This window comes from Tympanuchus pallidicinctus, unplaced genomic scaffold, assembly GCF_026119805.1.
Source record: "Tympanuchus pallidicinctus isolate F22 unplaced genomic scaffold, pur_lepc_1.0 scaffold1, whole genome shotgun sequence".
NCBI lineage: Eukaryota > Metazoa > Chordata > Aves > Galliformes > Phasianidae > Tympanuchus > Tympanuchus pallidicinctus.
The window spans coordinates 96,880,260-96,899,856 of record NW_026294618.1 but is presented as its reverse complement, the minus strand read 5'-3'; the positions used below and the strand labels follow the sequence as shown (position 1 = coordinate 96,899,856).

Sequence of the window (19,597 nt, the reverse complement as noted above, 5' to 3'; positions counted from 1 at the left end):
CTTTTGTTAAGGTCTCAAATAGGCAGCAATTCCAATGCCTTTTCCTTTATTTTCTGTTTATTTGCACAGAATGTTCTAAAATGACCTTTGAAGAGATTTTACAATAAAATCTGTGCACATTTACAGGAAAAATGTTCAGGGATTTAAATAAACCAAGATTTAAGAGTTAATCTGGGACTAAGTGAAATCTCAAGTAAAAGGCATTTCTCCTCTCCCTTCACTGCATTGCATTTGTAAAGAAGTGCAGAGTCAGATTTAGTAGTATTGAACTGTTCGTAGTACTTTTGTGATCAGAATGGTTACACTCTGAAAGTCCCAAAAGACCATTACTCATCCATCACCAGCACTGGTGAACATAGTTCATTCCAAATTCATTCACAGGCATGGATTAGTCTATGTGCTCTTAACTGTGTTGTCTGAAAGCTAAACCAGGGATGCTACTTTTCACTGCAAACCGGGCAAGACGTGTCTTTGGTGGGCCATCCATTAGCACACACCTTATTTAATACTAAGTAGAAAGTAAATCACATGACAGTAAGCTCTGGGAAACAAAACCAATGGCCACTTAGCTAACTTTAGGTTCCTTTCCCATATGCTTGAGCTTTAACTTAACGCTTAACCAACAGAACTTAATTTCAAACTTGGCACAGGAGGATTAAATGGTTTGTCAGTTCTGCCTGATCAACAAGGAGTAACTGCACTGTTATTAAATTACTTGAAAAAGGAACAAAAAAATGTGGTATTTTTAATTTCTTTTTTTCCTGGGGTGTCATGCACATAATCTAGCCTTCATTAAAAATAAAGTGAGATTTTGTTAAAAAAAAAATGTACTTCTCACATATAGTTTCATACTTATTTGCTTACAAAGTCAGGAGCATCTTGATTCTCTGTGTTACCATCCCATACAGCTGGAGAGCTGGCCAAGGACTTTAGAGACCTACTTTTAATTCTCTGATAAGGCTCCATGTGTGATCTTGTTAGGTCACGGTCTGTCTGTGCCTTGATGGGGATAACAGCACTTCCCTCCCTCCCTGTGATGTTCGCGGGGAGCTCAGCAACTACAATAATATGGACTATATAAAAAGATTTTAATAGTGTCAGACAGATGGAATATCACATGGAGTTAGTTAGAAAATTGTCATGGTGAAGTAATGACATCAGGCTGATCGGGCCCACTACCAAGCTGCTTGGGGCAGGGGCTGTCATTAATTACAGGCTCATTGAGTTGGGGTTGTTGAACATTAAAAAGGAAAATGGAGGGGGAATGTGGTAACTGTCCTTACCAAACACTGCTGCACAGAGGTAGAAGATAGTCCACTCTGCATGGTCAGGGTGGACATAAGAAGACCCTGGTTCAACACTAGTAATACGTTTCTAACGGCAGTGTCAGTGAGAAACAACTTCATAATGGTTCAGCTGGAAGGAACGACAGAGATCACCGAGTGCAACTGCCTGACCACTCCAGGGCCAACCAAAAGTCAAAGCGTATTACTGAGGGCATTGCCTAAATGCCTCTTGACCACTGACAGGCATGGGCCATCCACCACCTCTCTAAAAAGCCTGGTCTGGTGTTTGACCACCTTGTGGTAAAGAAATTGTTCCTCATATCCAGTCTGAACCTCCCCTGGTGCAGCTTTGTGCTGCTCCTTCATGTTCTGTCACTGGCCGCAGATTCAGCTATCATCTGCTCACAGTACCAGAAGGAAAAGACCATTTTTTCTCAGTTATTAAAATGAACGGGAGGTCTGGTTTTAGACAGGTAAATCCTAGTGTTGTGTCTAAGCTGATGTGCGGTGTTACTAAAGATGCATATTTTTAGTACAAACATAACAGAGCTGCCATGGATAAAAAGTGAGCTTGTACCTGACAAGCAGATTGCAGGCTCGCTGGTTTCCTGCATTACCTCAGGCAAAGGATCTCCCAAGGTCTGCCTACAGGGAGAAGGCTGTCCTCGCCACAATGCCAGTGTGACTGCTGAAGAAAACAGTGTTTGTGTTACAAGGCTAACTGATGAAAATCTGTGGAGGGATATCCTTCCCTACTTATTTCTAAGTTATTTCACATGTTTTTACTTCACAGTATTTATTTTTAGGTGTATGTAATTTGTATTTCCAATTGTTTTGGGGAAAGCAAAGTTGCTTCCCTTGATTTAGAAACCATGTCGTTTCATTCTGAACTACTGACTCAGTTTCTTTGAAGTTATGACATTTCTAAATCAGGCACATCATTGGTTTCTTGCTCAAATGATGCATCTGCTCTGAATATTTTAAGATAAATTAGTTTTTTTGTCCTTCATTTAACAGGATTATTCATAACTTTTCATTAAGATGACTTTTAAGGAGTTACTCTTCATTGCTGTCAGCTACAGTTCTGCTGTCACCATGGGATCAGGAAGTCCCTAGTACAAAACAGCTAAAGATTTCTGAGTGTTCTGTGTGGATAGTATAGAAGGGCAGGAACTCATTATTCACAGCCGTGTGACAAGGCAGTGAATAAACCCTACAGAGGGAATCTGCCACGCTGTTTGCATTACACAATAACATACCTTGCCATACTCATCACTGGAAAAGGGAAGGCAATAATTCGGTACCCCATATCTGACTGGTGTGGGCTCTGGAGGGATGGCAAATGGACAGTAAGGTAAAAATATGTTAGAAAAAATAGTATGGGGATAAAATGTGATATTGTCTCCTTCACAACAGAAACTCTACAGGGTGGAGTGTGAAGGATGAGTTGTGATGTACAAGAAAGTAAAAACAGACCCAGAGTATTGTTTTCCCATCTCTGCCACCAACTGCTGTGAGACTTGATGAAGTTACTCTGATCTGGTTTAAAATCCCATATATCAATGCATTTGTGTCTAGAGAAGAACAATTCATGGGCATTTTTTTGAGTATAACTAAATGTTGATGATCCAGGTGGGTAAAAGGCATCACCAGTGTGTGTACAGCACGGCAGGCAGGAAGAATTTCCTACTGCAGTTTAACTTTTTGATAATCAAACAGGTATTTTAACTCTGTCCATTGCTTTCTTATTTTTGCTTCCTTTGTCATGTTAGATGTGAGCTGCAGGGAAATGTGCCGTTTCCTTCCCATAGAAAATTAAACAGAAATGGGAACTTCTAAAAATACTCAGCTAGGAGACAAGAGAAGTTCTCTCCATTTTTTTATCCGGTGAAGAATCCATCTCCCTCCTCTCTTCCTTATTTTAATTTCCAGATTTGGAAAAACAACTGAGACAGAATAAGGGGTGAGCAACCGGAACTATGGAAAATACTCTGGAGGAGCTGCTCTTTCTCTCCTACTTCTTTCATACTCACCTTCCCTCATTCCCTCCCCACTAGCCAAGCTGAGGACACGTTTGCAAGCACTGCTAATGACAGAGCTGAAAGAATGATGAAAACTGATGCAGCTTATAAACCTAACAAGTCCCAGACAGAGAGGGAATCTATTACCAAATCCTTGCTGCAGCTACACGGCTTTTTTTATTTCTTGTATACTCCTTTGAAATATCTTGTAAAATGATCTTGACAAGAGGTCTTGAATTGGAACCCAACAGTCTGTCAGTGCACTTTCATAATGCACCCGTACTGCATCTTCAACCACTAGCAACAAGGACTGTTTATTTATTAGGAAACTTCACAGATGCTATAAAAGATTATATTGCTATCAGAGACAAAATGAAGCCTGGGGCCTTCACAGAAAATCATTATTGCCATTAGGGCTGGTTTCATTTCCCACCTGCCTTAACAGATTGTTTTGATTTTGACGGCTGTCATGCGTTCCCAGGTTAGTGCTAAATGATCACTTTAAAATTAACCCGTCTGGGGAGGCTGAGAAACATGCTGGGATACTACATGAGACTTTCACCTCTGCAGATCCAAGATCTGTAATGAACTTGGGTGATCGAAAGCCTGAGTTTTGTTTACACGTGAATCTACTTATTTTGTACATCAGGAGTATGAGCGTCGCAAGGCCCAGCAGGTGCAGGGGTGAGGACAGTGCTGGCTAAGCAAGTAGTGCAGTGAGCTGCCGAAAAGCAGAGATGCACAGCTATGTTATCATTAATGGCAAACACAGTCCAGGCAGTCAGTAAATCCACATTCTGTTCTTAGCTCTACTGTGGCTTTCTTATACAGCAGACAGACCACTTATGCTCATATTTAATTCCTGTGTGACTCGCATTCATTCTAATGAGTCACAGACAGCTCCCGCCACCAGAAGAAATCACAGCGAAGGGTTGGCATATCAACCACTCAGCTTCTCTCATTTTCATCGAAGCATGCTTTCATGTTCGCATTTATCAATGTGGTGAAGGACCTTACTTATCTTTAGAAGCCACAAATGAATTGATGCAGTAATTAATAGCCCTTTTTAGATAATCACTATTCATAAATCATTTAAAATGGACTACGCTGGCTTGCATGTGCACAATTGTTTTCAGGAAGTGGCTGCAAAATAGAGCATCTGTTTTAAACATTATGTACAAGGAAGATAAATCCACTGATTATGGTTGCTAAGAAAAAAAAAAACAGTCCTGTTGCATGGTCTACTTTTTTAATAGCTCCGTGTTTAGTCCAGCAAAAACAGTATAATGACATTGTATCCTGTTCTTTCAAACTTGCAGTACCCCTGTGTGTGACTAAATGGCTAAAACTACCAAACACAGACATCCCACAGGGTATTGCAGGGACACGTGAGCTTCAGAGGTTGCATGGCTTCTGAAGCAATACTGTCTCCATAAAAAACAGAGAACAGTGTTGTTATTTAGACAGCGGAGCTTCAGAGGAGACATGGTGACCCACAGCCACTGCTGGAGCAGCGCCTATGAGCAGATTCAATGTTGGGGCATAAACTCAAGGTACCAGTGCTGATTTTCTGCCATATACAGAGATAGCTCTCAGGAGCTGCTTACAGCAGAAACAGCAACTCAAAACATATAGGTACATCCATCTCAGAACCACAGCCCTTCAATTTTAGTTTTTTACACTAGAAAGTTCTAGCCCTTAGTTCCACAGAAAGTCTTGAGAACTGAACACATGACCCAGACTTATGACTGCAGAGATCGTAGGGCATAGTACTGGGGTGGCCTTCTCCTCCAAGGCCCAGTAAGTCCTAGACCATTCTTCTACAGCTTCAGTAAACACCTCTGGCAGGCAGTGCTCTCCTCAGAACTTAAGAAGAAAACCAATCGTATTATACTCAGATCTGGCAAATTCTTCCTACATGTTGTGGACACACTTTTCACAGTGCAGCTATTTTTCGTGCTCTGTTGTTTGCTTGTATTTCATGTTTGGTTAAGCTGGAAAACACTACAGTGTGGCTCAGTTTGGAAGTGAGGAGCTGTCAGTTTGTAACGTAATATAATGGATTTGGTGGTGATTACCATTCAGTGTCTGCAGGAAAAAAACAGAGGCCCTTTAGCAAATTGTCTAACACAGCGCACACTGATGCTTTGTTCCTCAGCACATCCTTAGCCCTCCACAGGTCAGCCAAGTACACAGAACTAACATGGTGTAGGGCTTTGACCAATGACCACTGCCACATTTTGCCTGTAGTTAACAGATACTTCCAGTTGCCTAACTGATTGATTGTAAACTTTCAGCTGTTCTTCGTGACCTTGAATATCTCCCCCGTAATCGGTGCTTGGCTGGAGCTCTCCATACAGGACTCATTGATCGAGCAGCTGAACAGGCGAATGCCCAACTGAGGGGTAAGCCAGCTATTTCACTTCTATAACCTGTGATGCTGAAATGAAAATTCCTTGAAAGTACAAATTCATTTACACTTCATTAAATCCTTGCACAAAATCAGTAGCATAATATAGTTTTAAGTAGAATCCCTTTATGTCATAGCTAAATTTAAAAGTCACCATTTCAAGTCTGTATCAGAATGTGCACACAGAGTTCCAGGAGAATGGGGAAATGTGCCTTAAGCTGTAATCAAAACCACAAAAGCAAAGGAAATCTAGAGTATTAATAATTTTGTATGCAACTTTTTGGCCAAACTTTGCAGTGCTGACAAAATCAGTGGAAAAGAAAGTGAACAAACATACATCTGAAATTATTTCCATGGGTTTCAAACTAGGCCCTTTTGCGAGTTTCTTCCACTAAATCACTGTGGCTAGGATTTCACTAGGTGAACCAGCTTTAATAAGTGAAGTTTTCATCTCTCCCTAGCCAAAAGAATAGCCTTACTTGAGACCTTTTCAATGTTCAAATTTGCTTTCACCTGTTAGTTTCCAAGGAACAGCTATTCTCAGCCTCTGTGTCTCCCTCTCATATGCCACTGAATATCCACCCTATTCTCTCAGAAGTGTCTATGGGTCCGGCTGTATTAGCTGGCAGATGTTTTTAGAGACTAGAAAGTGTTTAGTCCCCACGGACCAAAAGTTACATGATGACTTCATCACACAAGCAAAAGCCAATAACAGGAAAGCAAGAACGCAGACAAGCGTTATATTCCAAAAACACAAAGCTTCCTGTGCTTCTGGCAATACTCCTGTGCTTGAAAAAAGGTAAATCACTAGAGTCTTGGTGCTCAAAGCACACACCATGGAATCACTGCAGGATAATTTACTTGACCCACCACTAGCTGCTTTCCCCACCAACACTGACTTTTCATTTTGATGCAAGTTAGAGGGTGAAGGCAGAGGAAAGGCAGTGCTTGTTTAGCACCACGCATATGCCCCACAACACTCTCTACAAGGGGTTGTTACTGCACTCAGGAGTTTATAGAAAAACAGCAGCAGAAACCTGAGCGGCTGCACACATCTCTGCTCCAACAGCACAGCACTGTTTCAAGCCTGCACGTACAGCTGTAGGCTCTCCATCTGAAAGCTTTGGAGAGCGATACACGAGCAACTGGAAGTCATCAACATAAATTGCAACTGCAAATGCAGCACAATAGCAGTTGTATTTTTGTATCAAGTCATCATCAATGGACATTATGCCCTCTTTCTACATCTCCGTGAACTGCCCTCATGACAGCAAAAGAGAAAGCAGATACACAAGAGAAAGGCCTCCCTCCAGTGACATGATGGGGAAGAAGAGCAGACGAGAAGCTACGCAGTGCACCATGCCAATACTACATGAAGATTCTTCTCTCTGTTTAAGAGGAGAGAAAGCATCTACCCTGGAGGGAAATGTGGGCTTTTTATATTATAAATTCTATGCATGTATATATAAATTTTCTGAGAATAGTAAAGGAGGGGGGCTATTTCCTAGAGCTGATTAAAGAAGTATGACTTGATTTTCAATTTCAAACGACTCGGGGGGCATTCCAATAGACTGCAGACAGGAAATGAATACCATACACACACTGAACGAGGCAGATGCTTTTGAATATGATACTTACGTGAAAAGAAAATATCTTCATTTCTGTCTCCCCTCTTCCCTACAGTCACTAGTTAGTTCTAAGCTATTCTTGGAATAAGCATTTCTATTTTTCAAACTTGCTTGTGGACTGAAGCCACCCAGGAACCACCAACAATGAACTATATGGAACAGCCCCAAATCATCCTGTGATTAGTCCTGGCAGCCAGAGGTAGCAGCAAAGTAGAAAAGATCAGCAGTTCAGGTTTGAGATGTCCTATCCTCCTCTGTTAGAGGAACAGAGATGTGACCCTAGACACCATCCTAGATCCCAGGGAGAAAGAGCTGCTTCTGCATAGAGGGAGAGCCTGAAGTGTATACAGCACATACATTGCAGAGCAGGTTGGAAGAGCATTTCCTCATTGGCTGTGGCACAGAACTTGCTTCCAGCTACTTAACCGTGCTAAAGAGATAAATAAATGTCTTCTTTCCTCGTATGGCTCTTACAGCTAAACTGCAATAATTGTCAAGGGAAGACTATGAGGTTTATAACCTGATTACAACGTAATTGTAGCTTTTTTTACCAACAGCAGCAGTGTTTACTGGGGAATTGGTATACTCTTTTCCCTACTCATTCTACGTGTGTGCAAATGCACAGTTTCAGCTGCAATCTCTTTTTACTTTATAGTGGAAAGACTTAAATGGAATAAAGAAAAAAGAAAACCGGAGAGGCAATACTAAACAGACCCTCGCTCTTCTGCTATGCAACTGATCAGTTCATTTTATTTTGATGCTAAGACTGCAATAGCTGTATTCTTACAAATATGAAAACAGCGCTCCTTTTAGGAGACAGGAGAAGAAAGTGGGAGGAACAGGTGAGAAAGGCAGCTGTGACTTACATGATTCAGAAAGCCGTGAATGTCAGATCAAAGAAGAACAAGAATCAAATTCACTGCCACTGACGGATTTCAGCTTTTTCAGAGCTATTGATCCCTCAAGGGCAAACTCTTTTAAATGTAGTAATGCCTCTAACTCGCCAGAGCTCCCACCTGATAGTGGCTCAGCCCCACGTAGTTTGCTTTCATCAGCTGGCAAACTGGGGAAAGCAGAGACAGCTAAGACACCGCTGTATCTGGACCTGATGAAGGAGACATACAGCAGAGCACAGAAATACCATGTGTGTATTTTCGGCACCAGATGTTACTTTTTAATGACCATTGTGGTAGATGTTACATAAAAGAGCAGATTCCTTACTGAAAAGCTGTATATTTAGTGTTCACCAATACCTTGGAGTTCCTTGTCCGGGGCAGCAGTTACCCAGCTGAACACCCAGCTACCCTGGCCAGGATTGGTTAACTCAGCTCTGCTTGGGGCACCATGCCTTGCATCTCCTTATGTTTGTAGTGGGATGAAGGTAGGATAAGGCATCTAAAGGGCTACTCCAGCTCAGCTGGAGAGTGGTGACTTGTTCACGAGTTTCAACTCACAGGTCCAATCTGAACTCCCAGTAAGGCACAGGATCCAACCCTAAATCAAGTCCTAAGACGTCATGTGCAGATCAGAATCTTTTCTCCTCCCTTTCCTTCTTTGGATCGGATGTCCTTGCAGCCTGATGAAAAAATTTCCAGGTGTTTTGCCTTATCAGGACACTGCAGGATCATGCCTTATGCAAAGCCAATGGAATTGGAGTGCAGCAAAGCAATTTCACTTGGTAGGTCTCCAGATGGTCTCTTAAGAGCTGCCTTTGGACTTCTGACACCGATCCCTTGCACAAGGCTCACTGCTGCTGCCACTGCTGCATCACTGGGAACACTCCATTCTCCCTTAGCACTGCATGCACAGCCACTGTGGTGCACTGCAGATTATTCCACTCTTTCCAAGCTCTTCCCACAATTAAAGACCTACCTATTCTCACCAGCATTTAGTGCAATTTGGTACTTTATGCATTTTTATGAGATGGGTGACCCTTTTCCTTCTGTATGTCTTGATGAAGAGCAAGAGCTAGCACTGCTCCCATTTAAATGCATATCAAAAGCGCCAGGACTCTAAGGTTACATAGCTCATGTGAAACCTTCAGCGCTATTGTTACAGGACATCTGAAGACATGGGCATGGTGGGCTACCCTAGGTCCCCTTTTGAAATATATTTCCACAAATGTTCAATACACCCATATCAACCACTCTATTCTATCCCATTAAAAGCTAGGATTCTAAAGCACAAGATGAGGAATAGATATTCTATTGGCATGCTGCAGCTAGCTTTTCATAAATTGTACTACAATCAATCCCTGTAAAGGAAAATGATTCTTCAGAAGCTCTATTCGTACATACATCTGTTTTCTTGTTGTAGGTAGGAATAAGAAAATGTTTAAATGTTTAAAGCCCAAACTCTAAATTAAGAAAAGACTGTGAGGATGGATGAATTGCAAACCACCTGTAAATGTTAAGATTGCTGCACTCTTCTGCAGACTGAGACTATACTACAAACCTCCAATAGACCTGGACTGTGTGCTCTATAAAAATCATGATGAATGCAGACTTGTTTTTATATTATGGAGGTCCTAATCCTCCTCCTCCTCTGCCTTTGCTCTATTGTTGCAACATCAAAGACCGACTGCTGGCCGAGATACAGTCAATATGAAAAGGGCGACCAGCAAATTTACTGCTTGACTTCATTCCCTTTAAATGGAATAGGCACCATGGCCCTTTTTCAAAGTCCAATCACAGACATATATCTTTTTTATTGGACATCATGTACAATAAAGTGAAGCTGTAACTTTGAAAAAAAATAGAACACCTTAACAAAATCCCATGAGGTGAACATTCCTTTATAAAAATATCACTGTGGTTACATGTGTTGAAAAACTCCGTGTGCTCTGCAGTGGAAAAGGCACAGGCTGGTGAGGTTATAGTTTAGCTAAGATGCATATCCATGCCTAAGATCTAGTTGGTTTCAAAAAAACCCCAAAACTAATAAAACGTGATATATTTAAGACAGAATGCCAGTGTCATTCAAATAAACTGAAATGGCAGCATTCATGTCACAAGAATCATTAACTGCTTTGTTACAGCCTGCTCTGTGCAGTGAACCTTTACAGACTTCTTCTGTCCAGCGACTCTTAAAATCAGCTGCGCAAAATGCCAATGTATGAACTGCATCTTAAACAACTCCTGTCTGATTACTGAGGTAATTTCAAAAGACACTTTCAGATGTGAGTTGTATCTGCAGACACTAATGGCAGGGACAGCTTTATTGCTGTTGTGGCACTACATGGACACTGAACGATTTCCCAGTATGAAGTTAAAACCGCATAAGCAAGTCATATGATGTGCTAGATGATTACACTGAGGTTTTACAAAATCCAGGCTAGCTAGCTCTGGTTTATTTTTTATTTTTATAAACTTTCCTTAAAAGAATGAGAAGATTTTGTTTTTATCCTTTTTTTTTTTCCCCCGGGTAATTTGTGCAAAAGGCCATCAGTAAATGTCTATTTAGTCACATTAGATCAAGTTCATACTGTCTTTAAAATCCCACACTGACATATAGGTGGCCGATAAAACCAAGCAAATTTATGCTTCTTACACCCATAATAATCTTAGGCAAATTCTTCCAGTGGGGTAATTTTGGTGTCCTTGTACCAAAATCTGCTGCTGCTGATTTACTTCTAAGGCAAGAAAGACATTAAAAGTATTTGACATTTTGAAACAGTAACATCCAAAATAGCCTTAGTATCATTGGGCCCTTCTCACTGCTCTTTCCATTACATTACGCTCCACTGCCAGTCACCTCCTCTTTTCACCACGGGCTACAGCACAGAACAACTTCTGGTGCAAGGACCTCACCTTCTGCTCAGCCTTCCTGGGCTTGTACAAGAAAAGATGCCTTGGTAACAATATTCAATTGCTTAGTACCTGAATATGCAATCCAATGGGAACGCAAAGGCAAGATAGCTGAAGGAGGTTTTCTGGAAGTTAAACTTGGTCCACAAACAGCACTGACTAGGTAATTATCCCTTGGAAAGGGAGGACTTTTTCAGAACAGTGGTATAAAGAGGTGGGACACACTATTTGGGCAGTTTATAGATACTTACACTGTACTCACAATGGTGTTGCCACAAGTGCTGATCTGAACAGCCATGCAGACAAAGAGTATTTTAATCTTTCCATGTAAGAAGAGCTACTGTAGGACAAAACAGTCCAAGATTTTTTAAAGTGGGTATGAAATTAAGAATGAAGCATTGTGGATGGAAATGAATTCATGCAATCAGAAGAAAACCCATGCCAAAGCCCAGCTTATCTTCATGGGTGGAGGTCCAGATTATGTGTGTTACATGCCTATGAATTCTTCAGAAAAACGGAGTTGTAAAATATTCAAATTCCAAAGGAACTTTGGCTAGGTCTGCAGCTGAGACCTTGGCTCTTCTTGCTTCATGAAGTCAATTTAAACACATTGAGAACGTAGGATTAGCACGGAGGTGTAAAAGTCAAGTTCTGTCTTTCAGCATGGTCTGAGCCCATCATGAGTGATGAAAGGAATACTTAATTTTTGATCTTCCTTTCATCTTTATGATCACCTCCGTAAGATTAAGAGGACCCAAATGCCATTAGTCTACAGGAGTTTAGAGGTGAACAGCTCCAGACCTGCTTTCATATTGCTGACAGCTAGAAGGGAAAAATACAAAAAATATGCCCTACTGCTATGATTTTCCCAAGCACAGTAAACCAAGGCAAAAGGATAAAGGAACTGTTGTCCAGTACCTCCCAGACCAGCTCCCCTGACCAATCATTACACTGCCACACAACTGACCACTGCGGCCAACCATTGCTTGTTGCAATAACACGTTATGTTGCACTTTGTTTTCTTTCTTTTCCTGGTGTTTCAAATTCAAAGTACAAAGAAACACCAACACTGGAAATGCTCTGTTCTTACTGATGGATCAGTGAGCTCACTACTCTGTTTCTTGGAAATATTACTCATCTGTATGTGTTCACCTATGACATTTAACCTGGCTTTTTTATTTTTATTTTTTATTTTTTTGCCTTCAAAACTTTTAAAATCAGTATCCTGGAGGCACAATTGTGTTCAAGTACAACAGTAATCACTACATTATTCAAAAGTTCCTTTTGCAACTTACTAAAGCACTTTCTATTTTTCTGTTCTAAGTTATCACTTTATTAGTCATTGTGACAGTGCCTACAGCCCACATTCATGCCTGGAGACCTATGATGCTACTCATTGTTTGCAAGCAACAGCAACAACAAAGAAACCTCAAAGAGCTTGGATTAAGATTAAAATAATTTTTTTAAGAAAACAACAAAATAAAGAATGAGATGCATCAGTGACCTACAACTTCTACCACTGAAAAATAATGCTTAAAAAGGTCAACATTTACAGAGAACAAAGAGCTGTTGATAAAGCAGAGAGCAATATATGACTGATGAAAGAGGCCAAACATGCACTGAACAACACTATGAAAAGAGCAAATGAGATACAACTGGGTGCCATCACATTTGTTAGCATGGAGGACTGGTAAAATGCACAGAAGGTTGCATAGCAACCAATTCTGGGATTTAGACCTGTCAAAGCTGCTAAATCTTGTCTATCATTCCACTTTCGAGACAAACAAAAACCAGTTTGCTTCAATTTTATAGTTCATATATGTGTAAGAAAATATCTAAATTGTCAGCATATCTTACCATGTCTTAAGTATGATTTCATTTCAAGATTTTAGGGAAATATAAGCATAAAAAGTTATGGCAAAATCATTTTCTACCATTGTGGCCAGGTCTGCCCAGGTCACTTCTCTTCCCAGAGGAAAACGAGTTCTGTGATACAACAGGGTAGCTCTGTTCAGTGTGAACAAGAAGGATGCAGAGGACAACCTCTGCAGGGAGCAGGCAGCCTCCGCACTTCCAAACAGTGGCTACGAAATGGCCCTGTAGCACGAGAGCTCCTGTGAGCCCAAAGAGAGGAGCGAGGGCTGGGCATGTCTGTGGCAGGCAGCCTCTGCACTTCACTTTCTGTGAAGTTTTCTGTAAGGTTTTCAGATGCTGCAACACAACATAGCCAGAGTTTCCACCTAATCGTTCAATGCTCCTTAAAGAAGTGTCTCATCATTTTGGAACAATAAGGCACTGATCATTAATATACAGAAATAGCAGATGTGAGTGGAGACAAAACACTTGCTGAATTTGAAACAAGGGTCCTGATTTACACTTAAAATAACTGGAATTAGTTAAATAGATCTCTTCCCAACAAAACAATTCCAGAGCAGAGCAAAGTATTAAAAAGCTTAGCATGATGAAGCTCTGAGCACCAGGGCTGGGTTACCTATTAGCAGGTCATAACATGCATGTTAAAATCAGAGGGGAGCTCACAGTAACCAGCTCCTGCCTGACAGCAAAACGATAATGAAATTTCTGGGGTCATGAAGACCAGGAGCAGAGCTTCAACCCTAGGCCTCCTGCTTTTGGGGACAGCTGGCATAAGCCAGGACAGAGCAGGGAAATGTGGCTGAATGTAGGGACTGACAACATAAGCTGGAGGAGGGGTGAGGTTCTTGTGCCGATCAGATAACAGGGGTCAGCACTGTTCTACTGCCGTTATATTGCTGTAACAGCTGTGACAGACTAGCTGTGTTCTTCCTGTGCAGAACAGACTTATGTTTAAAGGGTGACCCACAAAATAAAAACTACTCAAGAACTAGTGCTGATTGTCCAGGTTAGGTGAGCCAACAGAAGTACCACTGACCCAGCTCCTTCCAGGTTCTCAGCATCATCAGTAAGGCTCTGGACTTTCCCAGGAACCTGATTTAAACCTACCACTCCTGATGTCATTGTCAGTCAGCCACCTAAATCCATCAGCAGGACTCTGAGCCATGAATAGCAGGCTTCCCTTTAACCATTCTTGCTCCAGACCCAGAATGACTTTAAGACACTGTTTTTGTCTGCTTGTTTGTTTCTGTTCGATACAATCCTATGAAGAGATGGAACAATGATCCTAATCTTGCTCAAAACAGAAATAAAGCACTTCAATAGAGTCTTCTGTATAAGGCACTAGGAGAAAACTGCTCTGAGATACAGTTGTAGAAACTGAAGTGCACACTGTGATTTCATGCCAGGTATTTATCACTGAAGACTCGAGCAGTGCAGTTACTTTCAGCTGTTGAGCTAGAGAGAAATTCAGCAAAATGTGTGTCATCCAAATATCTTGGTCAAATCTAATATAGGAAATTACATTTGTGCCTGAGTAACACTGCTGCTCTTTGCAGCCATAACTAAATATTATATTCCTGGATTCCTGTTCTAAATTACTGCAGTAGTCTTAGCTACTTATCAAGAAGCTTGCTATATCTTACCCTGAAGGTGCAGTAACTCTTTTCCACCAGGAATGCTTTTGTTTACTGGGATATCATTCAATGGGGTAGGTGCATAGCTTAACATTTTTTGGAGTTTTCCTGAAGCTAGGACTGGCATGTGGAGGAATCTCTCCTAGGAGCCATGGACAACAGCAAATGCTCTGCTCAGAGCAGCAGCCTCATTTCTTCCCCCCCATTTCTCTGCTTCCACAAATGCAGCAGCAGCACACGTAAAGCTAATCACCCTTCCTTCCCCCTAGATCCTGGACCAAGCCACAGCCCACTGGCAAAACCACTAAAGAGCACACATAATTCTCTCCCTTAGGAGATGAGAGAATGAACTGCACATGGTGCAAGTCATTTCATAAGGCTTAGTGCCTAACTAGGAGAACATATGCCAATGGTGAGGGTGAGCTTTTGCTAAGAAATTATACAACAAAGCTTGCTGAGAACAGACAGGTTTTATCTATCACTGGACTATTACCATCAAAAAGCACAAACCAGGACATCCTCTGTGATGAGTAACAATCTCATCAAAAGAGATCTTGGTCCCTCAAGTATCAGCTTGCTTCACTCACAGGACACCTGCTCTGAAAGTCATTTGTGCAGTGTATGAACTGTTCTTAAGGCAGAGAAGGATTTAGTGCTCATACGAAATATACGATGTACATTCAGTTATCGGCATCTTATAAAGGCTAAGGACAGACTGGAAAACATGAATGCAAAGAGCTGAATCAACATTTTTTCAAAGATGATTTAGACAATCAGTTTCTATGAGAGTTAACCAAATGTAAAGCCCCAGAGCTCCAACATGCTTTAAAAAGCTCAGCCTAAAACTCTCCCAAAGTAAACAGCCTGACTACTGCTTGGACTGGGAGAGCCAGAAACTGAATTACTCCACTGTATCTGAATGACCATTTTGTGATTTGCCTCGATCCCTCCAGTACCACCAGCAGCAAGGAAAAGCAAGCCTTGAAAACAACGAAACACATTTCACATTAGTTTGCCATAAAACCTATGTTGCAGCAGCACAAAACCACAGCAATGCAGATGCAGAGCCTATTTCTTTCTGCAGCAGCAAAGTGAGGATACCCATGGCTGTATCCCACCCACCCAAGGAGCCCCAGCAGAGCACAAGGGGCCGTTCTCCCGGGTGGCCAGGAACAGAGACAGCACAGGGAACGGCAGCAGAAACAAGAGCGGGGAAAACACAGCTTGTTTAATTGTAAGGTGGAAGTTCTATCTGGATTTTCTTCATCCATCAGCATTTCAAACATAACTGGGAGGCAAAAAAAAAAATAATTGTGTTTTCTCTCAAATCCTTCCATTGCTTGTAGGAGCAACACTGGGAGAAAGAAAAGTTCTTCCTCTCTTCATGAATCTGACTACACACATACAGGTCCCTGTTTCACACTACTTAAATCTCCATTAGCATTTGAAATTAGAACGGATTCTTTGTAAACCAGCTTTATGCAAAAGGTTCAGGAGCGTGCTAGGATTTTGTCTGCTTGTTCTACTTTTTTAACAAAAATAGTAGACCAATGCTTCAGATTTTCTTCCGGACACATAGGACCAAGTGCAGACTGCTTTACTGGTGCAAACTGACTGCAGAAGCCTTAAAATGTCACAGCTTCCTTTTGATAATAGCCAGGAATAAACACAAGCAATTTTAATGCAGAAATCTGCACCATCAGAATGCATTTCCCCAAGCAGCTGCTGCACAGAGCAGCCTTCTCCGTGTTCGCCATGATCTGTGCAGCAAATGATGACATTTGGTCAGACGAAACACCGACACTTGGGCGGATTCTCACAATCTTTTCTTTCCGCAGACATACTGAGACTGACTAAGAGAAAGGAAAACCAGAGGATAGGAATACTCAGAACAGCAGCCCCACAGAACACCTGTCGCTTTGACAGCACCGCCAGCAGGACAGAGTGACGAGCCAGCCAGCTAGCTGTACACATGAAGCAGAGGTTCACTGCATCACATATCCGTATGTATTCTAAATCAACACTGGGGCTCTTTAGTATGAGCGGTAACAACCGCAGAGGTGCCTGCGTGTTCACACCAACAAACCTAAGTGCGGTTTTGTGTGGTTTTATTCCCCGTTGACCCTTTACCCGGGAACACAGTGCGCTGCTGTTTTGTGTTTCACTTCGGTGTGAGCCGTGCTAACAGCCACAGGGCGCTCAGCCCCCGACCCAGAGACACCCATGCAAAGTTCTCCTCCTGCCCTGTGCTGCCATGCGTCTGCCTGCTCAACCTTTGAGGCAGGTTACAGTGCTTTCCATCTGGCTAAGGAGTCCCTGGCAGCCCTAATTCAAGAAGAAGCGGACAGGCTGCCGCCTGCCCTGCCGATCACCCGCCGATCTCCCTCCTGAGATGCGTTGCACAGACGTGCTCTCCCAGATACGGAGCTGCAGAATCCATTCTGCTGGGAAGTACATAAAAATTTCAGTTCTACAAATGGCAAAATATGAACTGCTAAAGCCATCATGGTGCCTGAAGGCACACTTTCCTAAGTTTTCTGTGCAAATGAAATAACCGGACAGAAAAAATGCTCCAAGCTGACAATGAACAGATTTGGATGAGACGGCCAAGGCAGAATGACAACACCCTGAGATAACTATACGATTTTCCTCCTCTATCACCTTAACTCCACAAAAGCACTCTGAAAAGAGCTCCTCGGGGATGCAGCATGCAGCCCAGCTGTTTCCCTCATTACATTACAACCCCTATAAGAAAAGGCAAATTCGGGGTTATCCTAATGATAGCAAACACCTCATAAAAAACCTCTCCACATTTACTTTTCCAAGGAACATCCTTTTAAAAAGGCATTCTGAGCACCCGTGAGGAAAGAAAGCATCGTTTGTAAAACGTTAATAGACAAAATTGTGAAGATATTAAACAAAAACGTCCTGTAGGGCCAAGGCCAGCACTACAGCTGCAGAGGGGCACCACAGTGGGCCCTGGCGGGCGGCGGGACCCCCCACAGGATCTGGACTCGGTAGGGGACTGCACCGGGGGGGGGGGGGGGGGGAGGGCGAGAGCCCGTGAATGCAGGGGGGTCTCCAGCACCTCCTCCTCACGTTTATAAAGATGCGCTCTGCCGATGCCTCCCTTCGTCTAACATGATACCGGGGGGGCCGCTTGAATTTATGCCGGTGATGATTACTCGTTTTCTATCAGCTTCTCACGTGGTTTGGTGGCTTTTCTGTTCTAACTCCAGGATACGGAGCTCGAGAACGGCTGCACCTGACCAGCTACGCGCAGCCCTGCCTAGGCGCCCGGACGGTCCCGGCACCACCGCCTCTCCGCACGCCTACAAAACGGGACGCTGCATAAAAACAGAACCGCCGGACGCAGAACAGAAAGAGTCCTTCACCTCTCACCGAGGTAACTCACCGTCGGTTCCACGGGATCGGGAGGCTGGGACAGACGGCTGGGTCGCACCCAGCCCCGCTCCCCATCAGCTGCAGGCATCCCTCGCCCGCCCGCGTCCCTATAACCCCGGGGGTGGCCGTACTTCCCGTTCCAAACGCCGTTCCCCGACTGCCGCGGCTGGGACGCCCCATGCGGCCCCGCACGCACCGCGGCTGCGACGCCCGCTGCCGCCCCAGCGCGCCCGGCGGCGGCTCCGCCTTCCGTCCGCCACGGTCGGGACAGGTGCGCTCTCCCCGGACGGCACTCACCTGCCGCTGGCTGTGGTTGGCGGCGCCCGCGGGACCCTGCGGCTCTCCGCCGCCGCCGCGCAGCACGGTGATGTGCAAGGTGAGCAGGAGCAGCCCCAGCAGAAGCAGCAGCTCGGCCGCCAGCCGCACCATCCTCTTGAGTCGGGCGGCTTTAGGGCCCCGCGGCGGCGGCGGCCGAGGGGGAGGCGGAGGAGGAGGAGGAGCCGCGGCCGCCGCCGCCGGAGCCGCCGCCGCCGCCGGAGCAGCCCCGGGGCCGGCCGCCGGGACCGCGCCGCTCTCGGCGTCGGCGGGGCGGCAGCGGCGGCAGCAGCAGCAGCAGCAGCGGGGGCCGCCACACCACGGCGGAGCCACGTCGGGGCGGGACGCGGCGGAGGCGGCGGCGGGAATCCCGTGGCTGCCCGGCGGCGGGCGGCAGGTAGCGGCGGGGCCGCGGGCAGGCGGCGTCTCCGCGAGCAGCCCTGCAAGCCAGAGGCACCGTGGGCCGTCGGAGGGAGGGAGCGAGCGGGCCGCGGGGCCGGGGGGAGCCGGGAGCCGCGCGTGTGTGTATGTGCGTGTGCGCGGGAGGGAGGAGAGGCGGGGGGCGGCTCTCACACGGCGGGGAAGCCCCGAGGGGAGGAGAGAGCGGGGGGCTCTCGGCTCCCCCCTCGCGAAGGGATGGGGGTGGCCCCCGAGCTGTCCCCCCGCCGCCGTGTCCTCGCCCGCCCCGCCGCTCCCTCCGTCCCTCCCTCCCCCCGTCAGGGCTCCCCGCGGCTCCCGGCTCGGCCTCTCCCGGTGAGAGGGGGGCAGTGAGGGGTAGCCCCCCCAACCCCTCCTCGTCCTCCTCCTCCTCCTTCTGCTTCTGCTTCTCCTCCTCCTCCTCTTCTTCCTCTTCCTCCTCGCCGCGGGCTCCCCGGGCCGCGGGAGGCTCAGCCGGCTGCCCTCGCTGGGAGCTGGGTACCTGGCTCCATCTCTCCTCTCTCTCTCCTACGGCTGGGCAGGGGCAGCACCGCACTCTCTCCTGCCAACGTGCGTGTGTGCGAGCGGACGGTCGGCTCTCCTCCCGTTGCCGCTGCTGCTCCCGCACCAACTTTCTCGCCCCCTCGCTCTGTGCCGGGAGAGGTGTGCGGCGGATGCTTTTATAGTGCTCTGCCTCCCTCCCCTGCTGTCCTCCCCCCTGCTCGCTCCCCCCCTTTCCCTTCTCTCTCTCCGCAGCTCCGCTGCTGCCTGCCGTCCCCCTGCCATCCCCGAGCCCCCCG

At 45.0% G+C, this 19,597-nt stretch overlaps 1 protein-coding gene across 1 annotated transcript in view; it reads right to left on the bottom strand.

The window, feature by feature from the left end:
- ISM1 (isthmin 1) overlaps positions 1–18,528 on the bottom strand; it is a 39,187-nt gene extending 20,659 nt beyond the window's left edge. The window contains exon 1 of the mRNA XM_052684949.1: positions 18,363–18,528. Coding sequence (XP_052540909.1) covers positions 18,363–18,494 — 132 coding nt within the window. The 5' untranslated portion in view covers positions 18,495–18,528. The remainder of the gene's footprint in view (positions 1–18,362) is intronic.
- Between the last annotated feature and the right edge of the window lie 1,069 nt (positions 18,529–19,597).